The sequence below is a fragment of the Erpetoichthys calabaricus genome, chromosome 4 (assembly GCF_900747795.2).
Source record: "Erpetoichthys calabaricus chromosome 4, fErpCal1.3, whole genome shotgun sequence".
Taxonomy (NCBI): Eukaryota; Metazoa; Chordata; class Cladistia; order Polypteriformes; family Polypteridae; genus Erpetoichthys; species Erpetoichthys calabaricus.
In genome coordinates, this window is record NC_041397.2 from 233039515 (window position 1) to 233056750 (window position 17236).

Genomic DNA, 17236 nt, shown 5'->3' on the forward strand with positions numbered 1-17236 from the left:
TAATACAGTATACAATCCAGCAATTAAAATTTGAAGAACATATACAACAGATAACTTGAAATTCAGTCTTGAGAAAGAAATGGTCCATAACACACACATATACACACACACACACACGCACACACACACACACACACACACACACACATATATATATATCCATCCATCCATGATCCAACCCGCTATATCCTAACTACAGGGTCACGGTCTGCTAGAGCCAGTCCCAGCCAACACAGGGCGCAAGGCAGGAAACAAACCCCGGGCAGGGCACCAGCCCACCACAGCGCGCGCACACACACACACACACACACACACACACACACACACACACGGGCAATTTAGGATCGCCAATGCACCAGTCTTTGGACTGTGGGAGGAAACTGGAGCACCCTGAGGAAACCCACACAGACACGGGGAGACCATGCAAACTTCACGCAGGGAGGACCCAGGAAGCGAACCCGGGTTTCCTTACTGTGTGACAGCAGCGCTATCCACTGCGCCACCATGCCAATATGTGTGTGTGTGTGTGTGTGTATATATATATATATATATATATATATATATATATATATATATATATATATATATATATATATATAAATAAATATAAATTGTGGCACGGCACGTGGCTGGGGGTGGTACCCAGCCTGGATGCCCAGGAGGACCGGAGGAGGGCTTGCGCCTCCTCCAGACCATGAGGGGCGACCGCCCTGGTTGCTTTGGGGGCCACGGGTACAGAGCTTTGAAGCTCAACCCTGTAGTGGCCCGTGGTCACCACCAGGGGGCTCCCAGATGTCTTGGCAGCCCTGGCCCTCAGCACTTCCGCCACACCCAGAAGTGCTGGGGGGAAGAAGACCAGGGACACCCGGAGTGCTTCTAGGTACGCAGCCGGTACTTCCGCCACACTGGGGAGTGCCGGTGGAAGCTGATTGGGAGGCACCTGGAGCACATTCTCACATCCGGGGGCTGGAGTCGGGTGGAAGTGGACAAGAGACTTGGAGCAGAGGAGTGGAGGCGGCAAAGAAAGGCATTGTGAGAGGGCCTAGATTTTGGGGTGATTGGTGCTGCGGCACTGAGGTTGTGTGCTTTACTTCTGTACATAGTATTGTAAATAAACATGTGTTGGGTGACAAAATGATGTCCGCCTGTCTGTGTCTGGGCTGTTTCCCACTATATATATATATATATATATATATATATATATATATATATATATATATATATATAAAAAGATAACCCCACCTGATAACCCTGACAGTTCTGAATATTTGAAATGTATGATTCAATAAACTTTTGGCATTGTAGGATTTAAATGATATCTTGGTACCATGCATTTTAGTACTTTGTTTCTTATGGGCTCTTCCTGCTTACTAAGCACTTTTGCAAAGTGTGTAGTCTTCATTTTTATTTTTAGGGTGAAGATGTAGTTTTCACATTTTGTTTGTTGATATGGTAATACTATAGTTAACACTGCTGCCTCAGAGAGCCTGGTATGAATGCTGGCCAGGTCACGTTCTGTATAGGCAGTGCATGTTCTCTCTGTGTTTGTGTTCCTCTACGTAATCAGGTTTAACCCCCACATTCCAAAGACATGCATGTTTGGTTAATTAATGACTGAAAATAAGTGTGTCCCCTGTGGACTGTCCATTACCAAGAAAATTAATTGTTAAAATTAAAAGAAAAAGAGTTTAGAGCATATAGTGTGTCAGGTGTATTAAAAATAATGACAATGAAAAGTTCCATACATTTTCTTTAATAAAAATTAATCATATACTGTGCCCTGATTCTGACTGTAAACACTGAAGGTAGTAACAAAGCAACTAATTCAAGCTGTTAATTAAGGACAAGAATTCTTTATTGGTGCCTTTTCTTATTTTTGTTCTGCTAAAATGTCTAGTTTTCATTTATGTACTTATATTATTTCTGCAGGGTGGTGGCTCAGTAGTCAGTGCTGCCGTGTCACACTCCTCAGGGTCTGGGTTCATTGTGCCTATTCTGCTTGGATTCCCCTCTTTGCTCCCCTACCCCAAATTAGTACTTATTAAGTTAGATGGTGATTCTAAATTGCCTTGGTTTCCAGTGACCCAGTAATACAGTTAGTGGCTTCACATATTTTAAGGATGGGTGGTAGATGTTGAGTTTGTTGATTTATGCATGTGCATGTGCTACAGACAAACCAGAGTGGCTTATTTATGGTTGTGAGTGAAATGTTCGTTATAATGTAATGAATTCTTGAATCATATCCTCTCAAGCATTTGTTAAAATTCTTAAGCAGCTGGTGGGTTATGATTTTGGCATTCCTTTCTTATATTTATTTAAAATTCACATTTTTGCAGATTTAAATCCCAGTTGAGAGTTCATTGCACACCTAAGCTGTACATAATCATGTGTTTGTGATAAAATAGTTTCCTCTCTCAAGCCCTCTCGCCTCCCTCACCTCTTCTTCCTGACTTAAAGCCACCGTCTCAACAGAGGAAAATTAATTTCACTGTCTATCATGTTATTTAATTTTCACTGATTATTCAAGGGTGTTCAACCACAAAACAGCCTCACAGAAAACAGATGGAATTGTAATTGTGCATGTAATTAGAGTTAACTCTTTTTCCATTTTAAGGCTCACCTTACCTCCGTTTTAATCGTACAAGCACACAAAACCCAGGGCAGCTTGTTGAGATTTGGAAAGTTGTAATTGTTGAAGGTGCCAAGAGTCCATTCTAGGTTTCAAGAGGAGGATTAATGTTATTTTCAGTCCCAGAGATGTTGCTGTTCTGGTGTATGCTGAATGCGTCGGAGTGCTGTGCTGAAACACGTACACTTGGGCAGATTAATGCGCATCCCCATATGTTGACCTTTTATTTATTTTCAGCTGCTCAGCCTCACTTGGCACAAGCAGCTGGTATAATGTGCGGCTGTGTGCCATTCTGATGCCACACAATAATGTTTATATATTGCTTTAACCTTTCTGGAATGAATTAAAGTAAATGTGTTTTTACTTTTACTCATCAGTTTACAGAGATGATGCCTGATAAACAGTTGCCTCTTCCTTTTGTGCCTTGATGAAATGGGGCATGGGGCCTGTGGTGTATTTCTATACTACGGACTAGTGTATCTCATCAGATTCACTTTATAATAGGTGCTAATTATACTATATCATCGGTACTATTGGATAGCATGTTAAGTGTTGGTAAGACAGCGTTAAGCTTTACTGTACAGCTACACAGCTCCAGAGCCTATTGCAGTCACTGTGTGTATAGGTTTACACATTTTACAAGTTTCTGTGTCAGTTTTCTTTCATTATACCAGTTGTTCTTTCACATTCTTGTAACATGTGTGGTAAATGAAGTTAACTGACAACTCTAAATTGGCTCAGTGTGAGTCCTACATTCATGTATGTGTGTCCAAGTGCATCCCATGGGGTCTGGTGTCTCATCCAGGATTGATTGCTACTTTTCTGCAAGCATTACCAAGATGGGTTTTTGGTCCTCAAGAGTTAATCGGGTTCACTAAACAGGTGAACTAAATTTACTGCTGTTGTCAAATTTTTTTATTTTTGGGTGTAACTAGAATTAAGACAGTAACTAGATGTTTTTAATAAAAATAAGTTTTATAAAATGCATAATGTACTATACATGTGTATGTAACTTACCACTGTGCCACAATGCTGCTTCCCATTACAAAATAATTTTATTCAAAGCAACATTATAATAATCTTGGTACAACAACTTTAGGTATGTGTACATAGTAAAAAAGTGACATTTGTACAATACAAATCATAGACAAAAAACACACAAGGATTACAACGTACTGTACAGTAGGTTAATTGCAGCATAAGATGATGGACACAGGAAATACTCATGATTTTTTCAGTAGGAGTAGCTGTTGTGTATAGACATTTCCCCTAAATCTAGAGAACGAAGAAGGGCAAAACATGAATGTGATAATACTGTTGGCATTTTTAAAGCAGCATATGTTAAATATGTCTTGAACAGAAGTGAGATGTACACTGGTATTATTCCAAGATGACTTGATCACATGTCAAGAACTTTGGAGTCCTGAGTTGAGCAGGTCCCTTTCCAGGACATAATTCAGAAAATGAGGTTAAATGCCACTGTGCACCTATAGAAGTGTGTGAAAATAAGTGGAAACATCCTGGATTTCCGCTGAAGTAAAACACATCAGTAGGACTTCTTGATGTGTTTTTCCCACCCTCAGGTCATCAATGATAGTAACTCCGACAAATTAAAAGGTACTAACTTGTTTCTATCACATCCTTGCTAATGTATATGGAAATGTACTGTGTTTCCTATTGAAGTTTTCTTATGGAATGGCTCAATGGTCCAAAACTATGGTGAGGGATGGTAATGGGGAAATGATCCAAATTTACTTGACCATGCTTACTGGCATCTCTGTCTGCTAAAGGATGAGCAGAGGAGATGAGTTTAAGAGAGGGATGCACCAGTGCTTGAGTGCACATCTCCACACATCAGCAACCTCTCCAGGTCCTCCAGGTCCTGCAGATATCTCCTTTACAACATTGGGAGAATCCGCCCCTTTCTCACTACAGGGGCTACTCAGCTTCTCGTCCAGACCTTGGTCATCTCTAAGCTGGACTACTGCAACTCTCTGCTGTCTGGACTTTCACTAAAGGCAACACGACCACTTCAACTGATCCAGAATGCAGCTGCAAGACTCGTTTTTGATATTCCCAAATTCTCGCACACTACACCTCTGCTGCGGAACCTGCACTGGCTCCCTGTGGCTGCCCGCATCAGGTTCAAAACCCTAACACTTGCCTTTAAGGCCAAAACTGGAGCTGCACCACCTTACATATCAGCACTGGTCAAGCAGCGTGTCACTTCTCGCTGTCTCAGAACATCAAGCACTGCACGTCTCGAACCACCCTTACTTAAAAGAAGAGGACGACATGCATCAAGACTCTTTGCAGTGTTGGCTCCTCAGTGGTGGAACGAACTTCCTCTTGCTGTACGAACAGCGGAGACCCTCACTGTCTTCAAACGTCGCCTGAAGACACACTTCTTTCAACAGCACTTGGACTAAAGTCCCCATACTTTTTTTTCTACCCTTTTTTTTCAAAAAAAAAAAAAAAAAAAATTTTGTACTAACTTACTATTTTCTTCTAGCAGGGTTTTGTATACAACTTGGTCAGCGGTAACTTGTTTAATGACAGTAGATTTAATCCTAGCCTTAAAGACTGAAGAACAGTCGTAGACTACTAAGCACTGTTGTAAGTCGCTCTGGATAAGAGCGTCTGCTAAATGATGTAAATGTAAATGTCTGGTGGAAATAAAAAAAAAGATAGTTGATCCTGAATTTGTTTTAATTCTGGATTTTTATCCTACTTTATTTATTGGCTTTATTTATGGATTTTTTACCTTCCACAATGAGTACTGTTTTTATCATGGATTTTTATTTATTGATTGAAGACACTGCACTGCACTTTATTTTTTTTAACACTGACCGTTTCATTGGAATAAATGCCCAATGCACTTTTTGATGCACCAACCTTGTTGTTCTGTACTAGTTAATTTTGATTTCATGACTATCAGTGTGTTAGGTACAAGAAGATGCCAAGCTGTTGGCACCCCAGCATCACATTTTACTGACATCCAGTACCATTGCACCAATTCTCAGTAAACTATCTTATCATTGTCGGTGGTCAGGCCTGCAACCGTAGTTACATTAGAAAATTTAATGATGTTTATACAGGATTATTAAAAATTACCATTCCTAACATTGGATTCTTATTTAAAACTAATCATCCTGTACATTACTGTTGATTAAATACTTGCCTTAACGTAAATTGCTTTGGTGTTTTCTTTGTGGAACTTATTACTGTTATTTGACACCCAAGAGACATGTTGTGCTGCGGCTACATTCTGAAATAGCTCAACATTCTGAAAAGCCTAAAGCCAGACAGGGAGCAGTAATGCTGATTCCTTTTTGGCATACTTAAAGGCAATGATGTGGCTTTCATTATGGTGGAGGCTTTTCATTACAGGTTTTAAGGACTTTTTTTTTCATTTATAAGAGGTCCCATATAATTAAAGCATTCATTTAGTTTTATTGCCAGTGTTTATTCATGTTCCAATGTCTGCTGAAAGCTAAAAAATGTATTTTTGTTTGGATCCTATTTGCATTTTTTTTTTGTAATTGCTGAAGCCCCTTTAACCCATACAAAATAATGGGGGTCAAACTCCAGCCCAGCAGCATAAAATGAAAGGGAAGAACCAACTCAGAATGAGGAATCAGTTATAGCACATGCTCATATTCACATAGTGCCAGTATAGAGTCTGTAGTATAACCACAATTCTAAGTGAAACTATAAAGTACTTAGACATGGAGAGAATGTGCAGGCTACACAGAGGGGAACCAGGAAGTTTTGCAGCCCAGGCTTCTAATGCACTGTCTCTAGCTACAGTTTAATACTAGTGCTGAATCCTTCTGGGATAGGTATACTGTACATGCATTCCTATTACAGTATATTAAATGAAATAATTTGGCAGGTAAAAGAATGGAACGGATGTGAAATGTCTTCAGTGTGCTGGTTTCAACAATGAAAAAGTCTAATCAGTTTTTTAAATTTTGCCAGTCACCCCTGATGTTTTTCTTTTTTTCTTGTTTTTGCCAGGGGACACTGAAGACAGGCACATGTTTGGAATCTATACCAGTGTGATAGTTCAGCCGGCACTGTTTATGATATCTTTATTCTGGGTATAAAACATTGTTTCTGCATGGTGATTTAGCATTGTCATATGAGAATTTAAGCACTTTAAAGTGATCAGTACAATAAAAGGTACTATGGATGTGTCAGTCATTGGTTTATATTCCATTTAGAGTGACACACTCTGTCCATCCTCATACAAGCTTCCACAGATGAACTGAGGAAGGTACTGGTGCAAACATGTGTGCCCACTAATAATACTGTAAGTGTATAGATTTTTCCATAATAAAATATATTTACATATTATAGTTGGGTATATTTTGGTAATAAAAGTGTCATATTTAATGAACATATATTTAAAGCAAATATTTAATTTATTAGACTGAAATTCTTTCCTGCTGTAAAGTCACTGTAGGAGACAGAATCACAATTTTAAATTGAATGTATGATGAATAATGTAATATAAACAAGCGAATCTTGAAAGTGGTGTACCAATGCAAGCTCTGAGTTCCAGTGCTGAGGGTAGTCAGTGGAATAATGCAGTAGCCTTTTTGTTATTCTTAGATATTGAATGCTGGGTGCCACATCCTCATTAGTCAGAAATGAGATTTATAATGAAGGGTGGTTAACAGAATTCTAGTGCTGTCCCTGTTCAGCATCTGTTGTTTTTTTTTTTTTTTTTTTTTTTAAGATCACCGATGAAGCAGAAATGGATAAGTGATGAGTGCCTTTATAAAGATTGCATCGGAACAGATTCAGTGTGCAACTGATCTTACTGCAGACTCCTGGGACATTAATATAATTCATTTCAAGTAACAGAGCTGCACCGGTGTGTGGCTTTTCCTTTGATATCCTCACAGTGAATGTCCCTGGAGCCTCATAAAAAAAGTGAAAGCAAAATCCACAGATTGGCAGTGGAGCAGTGTACCTGATCAGGATTTGTATGCCCTTCCATGGCTTTGCTGATTTTTAAGGGTATTGCTAAGTATTGAATTACTCACAGTTTTTACTCGGCAACCAAGGCGCATTAATACCTGATCGATAAAGCTTTTGTCGGAGGCAGAAAATACATTAGCAAAAAATGAAAAGCGGTATTTGTATGCAGTGTGCTTCATTCATATTTGTGTGTGTATACATGATTTTGGATGAGCAAAAAAAAACACAGGGGAAGTCCAAAGAAATGTTGGACTACCAGCCAGTTTTCCCTGTTTTAACCTGATAATTGCGAAAAATCAGAAAACTATTGAACCTAAAGAATACAGCCTTCTTGGCTTCAACAGATCAGAGGTTTGGTAGAGCAGGTGTTGGCTTTGGAATTCCATTTTAGGGCAAACCTGGGTCCAAATAAGATGACTCCTTCTGGGATCATCCAGGCCTTATAGAGCTCTGACCAGAAGGAGTGGAGGCAGTTGCCATCACTAGATGTTTTTACTGTGGATGAGAGAAGAGACAATGCTGTTAAAGACAGCGGCCCCTCTTACCATAGTGGGGTATTACATACCTATGATGAGCCTGGATAGTGAACCTCTGGTGTGCATATGTATATACTGTATATATACAGTATGTGTGTGTGGCTTGGCAGTGCAGTGAGGAAAAAACATTGTTACCTCACACACCCAACATCTTGCATTAGAATCTCACATCAGGTTGTTATCTGTGGAGTTTGCACAATCTCTGTCTGTGTGGGTAATTCTTCCACATTCCCAAAAATGTGCAGGTTAGGTTATCTGGCAACTCTAAACTGGCCCAGTGATGGTGTGTGCATGAATGGGCTCTACAAAGGATTACCGCCTTATTCACATTTAATTGCTGTTTTGTGCTAGATGCTGTCAAGATTGGCTTCAGACCACCATGATCCTAACTTGAGTTTAAGTAGGTTTGGTAATTTATTATAAATATGGCCTAAATTTGAACCTTGCGCTCATTCTCTGCCTGTGTACATGTTGCTTGTTGCCCTTTAGGTGCTCAGAGATGTACATGTTAGGTTAAATGGAAATTCTAAATTCACCCCTGTGTGTATTTGCGCATGAGTGGGTCATGCTGTGGAGTTTTCCCGTTTAATTTTGGCCTTTTACCCAGTGCTGCCTGGGTAGCCTCCAGCTTCACACCTATCCCTAACACCCACCACAACAGCACTTGATCATCAGCCTTGAGATGAATGAAGTAGGTTGGAGAACAATATGTTGTGTTTTTTTTTATATCTTTCTAAAGATATACATGTTTGGTTAACCATTGCCCTGTATGAGTGCGTATGGGTTTGTACTCTACCAGAGTGTATTTTGCTGCTACGATATATTGTGGTGACTTTGGATGGGAAAACCAAAACCAAGAAAAGGGAAAAATAGAACATTTGCTGTTTCTTTCTTCAGTAAAAGTGGAGGTCTATATTTTACACATAATTAGAATTTTTTGAGCAGCATCTCCAAAGCTGCGTTCATGCAAGTAGTGGACTTTAATCCACCTCAGTGCTTATTCTTGTTTCTTCTGTAATGCTGCCAGTGGGATAGGTTGATTAATCAAAGTACAGTACTGTATATCTATAATATACTTGTGTATATATATATATATATAAATGTCCTGACTTTTTTTTACTGGCCCTGCGTGACTGAGCATGGTGGTGGATTTATGAGTATTCCCTGTGATACATCAGTGCCCCAGCTGGGGTTGCCTTATGCCTGAAGTCGTGTCATTAAGGAGATACAATAATGGGAGACTTTAGCCTTTTAGAAAATATATTAAAATTATATCTGTCTCATATGTGCCACTTATTTATTTTTTGCATATTTATGTGTTGATATATTTATTTAAAGAACAAAGTGCTAATGATGTTATTGACAGAGTCTGCATGTGCAAGAACATTTCTGTGGCACTCATTATCATATTCCCGCAATTAAACACCTTTAACCTTGGCAGATGGTTGGGCGAATTAATGAGCACGCTGATAATGGTGTTTCTCCCACTATCGGTTGTGCTGAAAGCATGTGCGACTTGCATGCCTTGCTGGCTTTCAGGCAGACGGTGTACCAGGTAATGCAATGTGACAGCAGACTATCTGTTGAAAGTCTCCTCAGAATAGCTAATAAGATGCTGAGTGCTTAAGTTATTACTTTTACGGAAAAGATTCCCACACAGCAAACAACTATTTGATTATGCTCTGCTTTCAGCAGGCGGCCCTAAGCACCTACACGGGAGCCATCTGTTAGAAAGTACTTTCACTTTCATCTGCCCACCTCAGGCCACACACACCAACTGTATTGCCTGCGGTGGACTGAGATTATGGGAGCTGCCTCCTGTGATGTAAAGCACAATGAGAGTGTCTAAGGTACTCCAGCCTGTTATTTTTTTTTTTCTCATCAACAACAGGCAGCAAATAATATGGGCTAATGTCAATTTATCTGCAAAAGTGAACCTGCCATTTCATTGAAAGCAAACATTATTATTGATTCAAAAAGTCATTTTCACCCTGCGGCAACAAAGGTTGGGAAAGGAGGAGAGGCAGTCGTCTATTGTTCTCTAATAAGGGCCTCTGAAGTGGCCTTTGCTGTTTTTATAACTTTTAATAAGGGTTCAGCAACCTTTGACTAGGTCACTGTGTTTTTTTATTGTGCCTAGATTTTCACTCAGCATAGGAAAAGATATCTGAATTTATCTTATTATAATTTATCTTATTATTATTGCGACAGAGGATGCTTAGTGTTCATATAATTGGAAGTAAAGTATACTAAAACAAGGAATTGCAAGCAACCAGATATATGTTAGATATATTTTATAAATTAATCAAATATAATACATTTATTATGGATTTTGCTTTGACTTTGCATCAAGTAGGTGGCACATTATTTATTTCTTTTTTTAGATATCTTAATTTTTACTGCCCTCAGGCAATAAATCGATAAATCTAAAGTACCTGCCGATATTTTACATTAAAATGGAATGTGGTGGGTGGCAAGCACGAAGTGAGGACATTTCAATACAAGCAAAACAGATATATGTTTATGAGCAAAACACTTGTCAATGGTGTTTGATTAGATATTTTCTGTGGAAAGGGGCATAGCAGGTGGCAAGAAGCTGGAAATGAAGGGTGACAAGCACTTTCTCAATGCTATCCAACTGTAAGAGATTTCAAAGAACATTACATGCAGCAGGTTTTTTTTTTTTTTAGTTTTGTACTTAATATTTGAATCCATCACCATGAATTAAATAATGATGCATTTACCTTTGAAGCCCATGCTTATTATAAGTATTTAAAACATGACATATACTGTAAAAGATGTAAATATTCTTTATCTATGTATTCCTAATTAGAACACCACCAGTTAGAACTGATTTATTCTCCAAAATAATGGGTAACCCATTTCAGGATCCTGGGGTCTGAAGCCTATCTTAGCCTATTATAATGTTGGAAGGCAGTCTATCATAGGGCTTACTCCTGCACACATCCACACTAACATAATAGATTCACCAGTTATCCCACCCTGCATGTTTTTGGGATGTGGGAACAAAATTGAAGTATCCAGAGGAAAACCCAAGGAGACACAGAAAGTAAGTGTAAACTCCATACTGGATGTGGGATTCAAAGCTCAGAATGCTGGGTTCATGTATCAAACTAAACTGACTGTAGGAAACTGCATTTTTGGTTGCTGTGTTACTCCTGCCTTCTATTATATTTAAAAAATAAACTGGTATAGTACTTTATGCTGTGTGTATGATTACAGATTCCAAAATATATCCCAAAGATATTGATTTTTAAAGTCATTGTTTGGCAGAACCAGCTAAAATCCCAACCATGATGTTTAAAGCATATCCCTGTGCCACATGAAAAATGATTTTCATTATTTTCCTGAAATGAAATTGGGTACAAATAATTCCATTTTTTGATTTTGGTTTGATATACATTGTTAATCCTTCAGGGAAATTGTCTTTCCACGTGACCTTTGGGGGTCAAAGGCCCAACAGTGTAGGATCCCTTCTGGCAGTAACAAGACTTGAATCAGTAACCTTGTAGAAGTCAGTGCAGATTTATTAAAACAATAATGAAAAACTCTCTCCATATATTTTATTAACCTACTTCTTGCAGCAGCAATGCAGACAAAGAAATTACCTAACCTGAACAAGTTTTTCATACATTGCAAAGCACAATAATACATAGCATGACATGCTCCCTCACTAGGCCAGTTTGGAGTGGTGAGCAAACCTAACAACATGAAGTTGAACTTTAAGAAATCACAGTCCTAAAATGGAGCACACATAAATGGGTTCCATTCCATACTGCGCATAGAATGCCTCAGAGCAAGGAATTCAACTGGTTCCCAAGATTTGTTAAAAGTACTACAGCTTTTCTAAGAACTCTTTTCACACGTTTGAGATGAGTTTCTTGTATTCTTCTGTATTTTGTGTTGTGCTTTGTTGGACTATTTTCAGTATTTGAGGTTTTGTTTCTAATGAGCACGTTTATTCCATTTATTGATGGCGGTGCATTTAGGGCAATTGGGGTACTACCCCCCCATCTCCCAGAAGATAGTGATGTTGTGCAAAAATTAAATAAGTAGTAAACTAGCCCTGATAATTTAACACATTGTTAAAATGTTTATAGGAAAATCAAACTGACAATCAAATTCTCCAGTATTCAATGACATGCTCAATACGGTTCTTGTATATTTTGGAATTTCTGGGTTGCTTTGACAGGCCCTCTGACCCTGCAATGTTCTAGTCACAATCTTGGCTCATGTGATCGGTGTGTGGTTGTGCTATATAACAGTATGTGATACTGTAGGTCTTTTTATGGCATTGTTCAGCTGAAATTTTATCTTCACTGGTGCTGATCACCTAAAACATTGTGTAACACAATGTCTTTCCCTCACTTCCTGATGTGAGGTTTCCTAGAAACTGTATTTTTCCTCGGCCTCTAATTTCACTCTAATCTTTTCACAGCTTCTTCCATGAAGTTCCAAAGATCTCTTCTCTGCTACATCCACTACCTGCACATTAATTCCACTGGTTTTGCTTCACATAGCTTACTTTTTGTCAGAATCAACACCATCTGCACTCACCTTCCCAACTCTATTAGCTGATCTAAACCAGGATCCTTCGTTTGGATTGCCAGCTTTTATGTACCATCACAGTTAATTTAAGCAGTGGAGTGGATCTTGTAAATTCTGCTCTTTAATTTCTCCATCATTTCTTTCTTTATGACTTCATTCATACTCTCATGCTCACACACAGACAAACACTCTGCGGTATTTCCAAAGATAGTCTTGTTTCTTCTGACAGAGTCTTTCTCCCAGGACTGAATAGCCCACCTAGGATTTTCATGCCAAAATCGTCATAGATTGCATATTTTCCTTTTGCTTACATTTAAGTTCAGAATATGAAGAACAATAGCTTATTCTTTGTGGGTTGGATAAATGTTCACCTTTGTGCACTTTTTCTACTCTTTATACATTACAGCTGTGCTGGCGTTTGCCCTTTTATTACCCTCATCCTAATAAACAGATGAAAAGCAAACTAGGTTTGTTGATGATTGCATTTATTACCAAAAATGCTAAACTATGTAAGCTTCCTGAGCTGACTTTTTAAGAAACAGACCATTCTACTTCTTTCTTTTAAAAAGGTTGATATTGATTTAATGCTGCATATGTGCCTAAAGGCAAGGAGCAAGAAAGATGCCTAATTTTTATTGTAAGGGCAGCTGACAGTAATATGTTCTCAGGCAAATTTACAAATAAAGTTAAATAAATTATCAAAAAACTAGAGAGTCATGACCCTCTGAATCATCTGTTTAGGTTCTTTAAGGGAAAATACATTTGAGGGAGGGGGAAGGCCTTGAACCATAGTCTGTAGATGCAGTCAGCGAGACGTTTGCGACCCCACTTGGGTTTATTGAAAGGGTGAACTTCTCATTTTCTCACCGTTGTCATTGATCAAGCTGCACCAGTGTCCTTTAGGGAGAAAGAAGCCTGATTTATAATGCACTGACGGGATGAAAAGTGATTTAGTTAGGGATGAGGCTGCCTGTCAGTTGATCATTATGACAACTAACCGAGTCATTTACGCCATTTGAAACAGCATGATTTGGGATTGAGCTACATGGTTTTAAAGAAAAATAAATAAATAAGAAGAAAAATCAAAAGCTGTAAATCAGTGTGCATTTCACTGCTGACAGTGAAATCTTTATATTGATCTCTTTTGAATTATGTGGATGAGCAAGGCGTCCCTGCTAGAGCATCAGTGACAGGTGATGTTTCACTTTGACATCTTGCATGCTTTAATAAGTCCTCCCGCTCTCACTAATACCAGATACAACAATGGGCCAGGATGAAAATAGCAGTAGGTTTAACAACAAGCTTGCATTGCTTTGTCTTTTCTGTGATTACTGGCCTCTGTGGACAATTAAGATACATTTTAAACCTTGGATATTGATGCTAATAAAGCGTGGACAAAGATGTGCTTTAAACATATGATGATAGCTACATTCACAATTGGTACAATGTTAAGTTACACACGGTAGCCATGGGGGTTACCTTTCATACTTAAATATGTTGTAACAGGGATTGCTAAATATAACTCATTTTACTAATCCATATTCAAATTTAAGAGAGTTTATAGTGCCAATATGAAATAGCAAACTGTAGATGGGTGCCAAATTGGCATAAATATAGGAAACAAAAGGATTATTGTGCAAGGAACCTACTCAGAATTAGATGACATTAAAAGTGAGTCAGGGTTTGGTGTGTAGGGCCTCTTCGCTATATATATATATATATATATATATATATATATATATATATATATATATATATATATATATAGTGGCGAGCAGCTGGGGGCGGTACCCAGCCGGGATGCCTGGAAGGATTCCCCTGAAGGAGGGATTACGCCTCCTCCGGACCACGAGGGGGTGACCGCCCTAGTGGCTATGGGGACCATGGGAAAGTAGCATGGAAGCCCAACCCTATAGGGGCCTGTGGTCACCGCCAGGGGGTGCCCAGATGCCTGATGAGCCCTGGCCCTCAGCACTTCCTCCATACCCGGAAGCGCTGGGGGGACAAAGACCAGGGACACCCAGAGTGCTTCCAGGTGCACAGCCGGCACTTCTGCCACACCAGGGAGTGCCGGCAGTAGCTCATTGGGAGGCACCTGGAACATGTCCGGGTGAGCATAAAAGGGGCTGCCTCCTTCCATTAGATGGCTGGAGTCAGGTGGAAGAAGGACGGAGGAGAGGAGTGGAGGCGGACCAGAAGAGAGAGGCATTGCAAAGAGGCCTGGACTGAGGGTGATTGGTGCTGGGGCACTGGGTTGTGTGCATCATTGTGAGTATTGTAAATATGAATAAACGTGTGTGTGGTGTTAAACCTACGATGTCTGCCCTCAGACCACACGTCAGACACCAGGTAAAAGTCCAATAATTGAATTTATTTAAACAAATACGTGCACAAAGCACTCCCCTCTCCACAATACTCATATAATACACAATACTAATCACTACAAAAATCCTCCACACTCCCAGACGCATTGCCACCCTTCCACCCAGCTCAGCTCCCCGTCTGGGATTTCCCATGGTCCTTTTATAGTCCCTGATGCGGAAGTGTTGCCAACCCCCCAGTCCATGTGACTTTCCATCACTTCCGGGTCAGATAAAAAGTTCTCTTCTTCTTCATCCCGGAAGCACGTCATTCCTCCTGTCGCTGTGACTAAGACGTACTTCCTCGGCGTAGGGCACGTAATAATCCTTGGGCCTCCCTGCAGCGTCCTCTAGAGGCCCCCATGGTATCCAGCAGGGCTGTGGATAAAAACCCCATTGTCCAGGATTCCCTGCTGGCCTTCGGGGCACCTCCATGCTGCAGGGAGAGCTCCACCTGGCGGCTTGGGGGTATTGACCGGGATGAACGGCTGGCCATATTCCACTATATATATATATATATATATATAATATTTATGTATATATATATATATATATATATATATATATATATATATATATATATAATATTTATGTATATGTATATGTATATATATATATATATATATATATATATATATATATATATATATTTATTTATGTATATGTATATATATATATATATATAATATTTATGTATATATATATATTTATGTATATGTATATGTGTATATATATATATATATATATATATATATATATATATATATATATATATATTTATGTGTATATATATATATATATATATATATATATATATATATATATAGTACTGTGCAAAAGTTTTAGGCAGGTGTGAAAAAATGCTGTAAACAAAGAATGCTTTCAGAAATATAAATAATGATTGTTTATTGTTATCAATTTACAAAATGCAAAGTGAGTGAACAAAAGAAAAATCTGAATCAAATCAATATTTGGTGTTGCTACCTTTTGCTTTCAAACCAGCATCAATTCTTATAGGTACACTTGCACAAAGTCAGGGATTTTGTAGGATTATAGTCAGGTGTATGATCAACCAATTATACCAAACAGGAGCTAATGATCATCAATGTCACAAGTAGGTTGAAACACAGTCATTAACTGAAACAGAAACAGCTGTGTAGGAGGCTTAAAACTGGGTGAGGAACAGCCAAACTCTGCTACCAAGGTGAGGTTGTGGAAGACAGTTTCATGTCATGGCAAGATTGAGCACAGCAACAAGACACAAGGTAGTTATACTGCATCAGCAAGGTCTCTCCCAGAAAAAGATTTCAAAGCAGACTGGGGTTTCAAGATATGCTGTTCAAGCTCTTTTGAAGAAGCACAAAGAAACGGGCAACCTTGAGGATTGTAGACGCAGTGGTCGGCCAAGGAAACTTAGTGCAGCAGATGAAAGACACATCAAGCTTACTACCCTTCGAAATCGGAAGATGTCCAGCAGTGCCATCAGCTCAGAACTGGCAGAAACCAGTGTATATATATATGTGTATATATATATATATATATATATATATATATATATATATATATATATATATATATATATATATATACATACAGTATTATATATATACAGTGCATCTGGAAAGTATTCACAGCGCATCACTTTTTCCACATTTTATGTTATAGCCTTATTCCAAAATGGATTAAATTCATTTTTTTCCTCAGAATTCTACACATAACGCCCCATAATGACAACGTGAAAAAAGTTTACTTGAGGTTTTTGCAAATTTATTAAAAATAAAAAAATTGAGAAAGCACATATACATAAGCATTCATAGCCTTTGCCATGAAGCTCAAAATTGAGCTCAGGTGCATACTGTTTCCCCTGATCATCCTTGAGATGTTTCTGCAGCTTAATTGGAGTCCACCTATGGTAAATTCAGTTGATTGGACAGGATTTGGAAAGAAACACACCTGTCTATATAAGGTCCCACAGTTCACAGTTCATGTCAGAGCACAAACCAAGCATGAAGTCAAAGGAATTGTCTGTAGACCTCCAAGACAGGATTGTCTCGAGGCACAAATCTGGGGAAGGTTACAGAAAAATTTGTGCTGCTTTGAAGGTCCCAATGAGCACAGTGGCCTCCATCATCCATAAGTGGAAGAAGTTCAAA

The 17236-nt window shown here is 38.8% G+C and overlaps 1 protein-coding gene across 5 annotated transcripts in view; it reads left to right on the forward strand.

Moving 5' to 3' along the window:
- The window catches only part of fat3a (FAT atypical cadherin 3a), a 547007-nt gene that overhangs the window by 225223 nt on the left and 304548 nt on the right, over nt 1-17236 (forward strand). Inside the window, exon 4 of one of the 5 annotated variants that reach the window (XM_051927171.1) lies at nt 12614-13179. The exons of the other annotated variants lie outside the window; for them this stretch is intronic. Within the exon in view, the coding sequence (XP_051783131.1) occupies nt 12614-12753 (140 nt within the window). The 3' untranslated portion in view covers nt 12754-13179. Of the gene's footprint in view, nt 1-12613; nt 13180-17236 lie in introns of those variants that run through there. 5 annotated transcript variants of the gene reach the window in all.